Source organism: Cynara cardunculus, unplaced genomic scaffold (assembly GCF_001531365.2).
Source record: "Cynara cardunculus var. scolymus isolate 2C unplaced genomic scaffold, CcrdV1 Un_Scaffold_4911, whole genome shotgun sequence".
NCBI lineage: Eukaryota > Viridiplantae > Streptophyta > Magnoliopsida > Asterales > Asteraceae > Cynara > Cynara cardunculus.
Window position 1 is genome coordinate 16,507 of NW_020202138.1, and position 4,121 is coordinate 20,627.

The following is a 4,121-nucleotide window of genomic DNA, read 5'->3' on the forward strand; positions in this document are numbered from 1 at the left end:
AGTAATTTGACGGTTTTAACCCTTCAACAATTACCGACCGTTATTTAAGTACGGTACAATTTGGGTAAGTTAACGAGAATGTTTTTAAAACTCGAATCTTACAATTCTCCCCCCCCCCCCAAAAGGAGATTTCGTCTCCAAAATCGAATTTAGAGATAGGGAACTTACATCAGTTTAAGAATTCTGGGTACTCCCGCCGCATATGTTTTTCAGTTTCCCACGTCGCCTCACGTTCCGAGTGATTCTTCCAAAGAACTTTTACAAAAGGAATCACTATCTTTCGAGTACCTCTCTCATCGCGATCAAGAATTGCCTCAGGCTCCTCACGATAAGATAGATCAGGCTCTATATGCTCCAAAGGATATTCAATGACGTGTAAGGGATGATAGTTGTATCCTCGCAACAAAGATACATGAAACACATTATGTACGTGGGACAATTATGGCGGTAGAGCTAACCTGTAGGCCACAGCTCCAACCCTTCCCAGAATTTCAAAAGGACCAATATATCTCGGGCTGAGCTTCCCTTTGAGACCGAAACGTCTAATACCACAAGTCGGTGAAACTTTCAAGAAAACTTTATCACCCGATTGAAACTCGATAGGTCGTCGTCGCTTGTCGGCGTAGCTCTTTTGACGAGCCTGAGCCTCTTTCATCATTTGACGTGCAATTTCGACCTTCTCGGTAGTAACTTGTACTAATTCTGGGCCTTCTAAAATACGTTCTCCAACTTCATTCCAACAAGTCGATGTTCGACATTTTCGGCCATAAAGTGCTTCATACAGGGCCATGCCGGTACTCGACTGCCAGCTATTATTATACGAGAACTCAATTAGGTACAAGTAGTTGTCCCAACTTCCATGCCATTCCAACGCACATGCTCGGAACATATCCTCCAATGTTTGAATTGTACGTTCAGATTGCCCATCAGTTTGTGGATGAAAGGATGTACTAAAATTCAAACGTGTGCCCCAAGCTTTATGTAAGCCTTCCCAAAATCGAGATGTAAAACGTGGGTCTCGATCGGAGGTAATCGATACAAGTGTGCCATGAAGACGCACAATCTCACGTTGGAAAACTTCGGTCAGCTTATCAATTGACCAAGTTTATCGAACAGAAAGAAAATGAGCCGATTTTGTCAGTCGGTCTACCACTACTGAGATTGCATCGTGTTTCAAGATCGTACGGGGTAATCCGACTACAAAATCCATAGTTATGTGCTCCCATTTCCATACTAGAATGTTCAATGATTGGAGAACACCACCTGGACGTTGATGTTCAATTTTAACTTGTTGACAAGTGAGACAATGAGCTACAAAGTCTTATATAGCTCGCTTCATTCCTATTCACCAGAAATGGTTCCTCAAATCACGATACATTTTTGTTGTGCCAGGATGAACCGAAAACATAGAGTTATGAGCTTCAGTCAGAATTAAATCTCTAAGCTCCGAGTTATTCGGAACACAAAGACGATCCCAAAACCACAACATGTGATCATCATCAATTCTGAACTCTGAATTATAATTCTCTTGTGCCTGCTGGAAATTTGCCCATAATTCACTATCATTTTGCTGGGCTTCTTTGATCCGAGAGATTAGAGTCGATTCTACCATTAGATTCGACAGAATTTCCGTTTGCGAACTCGGATAAGTTTCTAGTCCGAACCGTTCGATCTCCAAAGCCAACTCTGTAGAAACAATTAAAGAAGAAACTTGTTCCACAGCTTTACAGCTTAAAGCATCGACGACTACATTAGCTTTGCCCGGATGATACTGTATCCGAACATCGTAATCTTTCAGAAGTTCGAGCCATCTTCGTTGACGCATATTTAACTCTTTTAGAGTAAAGATGTATTTGAGGCTTTTATGGTCAGTGAAAACTTCACAGGTCTCACCGTACAAATAGTGACGCCAGATCTTAAGTGCAAAGATCACTACAGCCAATTCGAGATCATGGGTCAGATAATTGACCTCATAAGGCTTTAATTGACGAGAAGCATATGTGATCATTTTTCCGTGTTGCATAAGAACACAACCGAGACCTTTCTTTGAAGCATCAATATAAACTTGAAACCCACCAGTGCCAAACGGCAATACAAGAATAGGTGCGGTAACCAATCGATGTTTCAATTCCTCAAAACTAGATTCTTGTTCGGAACCCCAATTGAATTTGACTCTTTTTCGAAGTAATCGGGGGCAGAGATATTTTAGAGAAACCTTCAACGAATCATCTATAATAACCAGCCACACTCAGATCACCACGAACTCTAGATACGTTCGTAGGTCTTGACCAATTAATGACGGTTTCAATTTTCGCTGGATCAACTTTGACACCTTCGGCAGAGATTACGTGTCCGAGAAAAGATACTTGATCGAGCCAAAACTCGCATTTGGAAAGTTTTGTGTTTAACTTTTTTGTTCGAAGAGTCTTCAAAACAATTTGAAGATGTTGATCATGTTGTTTTCTCGACTTCGAGTAAATCAAGATGTCGTCAATAAACACGATAACAAATTCATCGAGATAATCCTTGAAAACCCGATTCATAAGATCCATAAAGACCGCTGGAGCATTAGTTCGCCCGAAAGACATTACTAAGAATTCGTAGTGCCCATAGCGAGTTCTAAATGCTGTTTTCAGAATATCACAATCTCGGATACGACGTTGATGGTACCCGGACCGAAAATCAATTTTGGAAAAGTATCGTGCCCCTAGTAATTGATCAAGAAAATCATCGATTCTTGGCAACAGATACTTGTTAGGTATAGTTACTTTATTAAGTTCCCGATAATCGACACAAAGACGCATCGTACCATCTTTCTTTTTAACGAAAAGAACTGGGGCTCCCCAGGGTGAAACACTGGGTCGAATGAAACCTTTCTTCAATAGATCATCAAGTTGAGTTTTAAGCTCTTTAATTTCAGTTGGAGCCATTCGGTAAGGAGCCTTGGATACAGGAGAAGCTCCCGGACTAGATCGATGGTAAATTCAACTTCCCGTACCGGTGGTATACCCGGTAAATCATCAGGGAACACATCAAGATATTCAGAAACAACAGGTATGAATGCAGAAGTAGGAAATACCTGTTCGGGATCTTGTAGAGCAGCAAGAAAACTTTCATTGCTGTACTACGTATATTGTTTCACAGTAATAGAGACTACTACACTAACATCTTCTTTTGGAGTACCTTCTTGGAAGATTGCCTCCGGGTTGTCTATATCCCCAAACAAAATGTGTTTGGCATTACAGTCTATTGTTGCCCGATGGCGTGACAACCAGTCAATACCCAATATTAAATCGAAGTAGGACATATGCATTGGAAGCAAAGTGACCTCTCGTATGCAGTCCCCAATAAGCAACGAACAATTGGAAAAATGGGTTAGCACACAAATTGAACCACCCATTGGAGTAGATATTACCACTGGAAATTCGGTGGTTTGCTCATACGATTTTAATCGGGATTCTAATTGTTCAGAAACAAATGAGTGTGTCGCACCAGTATCAAACAAAACATAAACAGATAAATCAATTAATTTAATATGACCCGAAATCATACCCGCTTGAGATTTGCTGCCAGGTAATGCAAAGACTCGTCCACTAGTACTTGGTTGTTTACCTTTCCTTTTGTCAGTTTGGATCCGAGTTTTGAGACAATCTTTTGCCATGTGACCTTGTTCTCGACAATTGAAACAAGAGCTAGTCATCTTTAAACACGGACCCGGTTGACGTCGAAGATTGCATCGATCACAATTAATAACAGGGCTAGAAACATTTTGACTCCCACTTCTAGACAACACTGGAAGTCGTGGCATGAATATATTCGAGCCTTTTTTAGTATCACTGCTCGACTTTGATTTTACAAAACGAGGGTTGCTTTGGGAGAAAGATTCAGATCCGCGTTTCTTATTGTCAACACGTGAAGTTAACAATTGTTGTCGTGATCGATCAATATTCTTTGCTGCATCGACCACTTTAGTAATGGTATTGAAAGAATGATTCAAGAAACAATCTTTATACCTCGAGTTCAAAGTCCATTTAATGGGAATTGAGAAGGACTGAGGTTTTTGTTTGTTAAACCTTTCAAGCCATATATATATTTCTTTCGTTGGTTACCCGAACTGGATA

At 40.5% G+C, this 4,121-nt stretch overlaps 1 protein-coding gene across 1 annotated transcript; it reads right to left on the reverse strand.

Annotated features, from left to right (window-relative positions):
• Positions 1-3,124: 3,124 nt before the first annotated feature.
• LOC112504212 lies at positions 3,125-3,808 on the reverse strand. Its single transcript, XM_025108150.1, has one exon. It carries the CDS (start codon positions 3,806-3,808, stop codon positions 3,125-3,127), a length of 684 nt encoding a protein of 227 aa, XP_024963918.1.
• Between the last annotated feature and the right edge of the window lie 313 nt (positions 3,809-4,121).

Excerpts from the sequence above, each read along its gene's own strand:
- LOC112504212 (XM_025108150.1), bottom strand. The coding sequence starts at position 3,808 with ATGCCACGACTTCCAGTGTTGTCTAGAAGTGGGAGTCAAAATGTTTCT.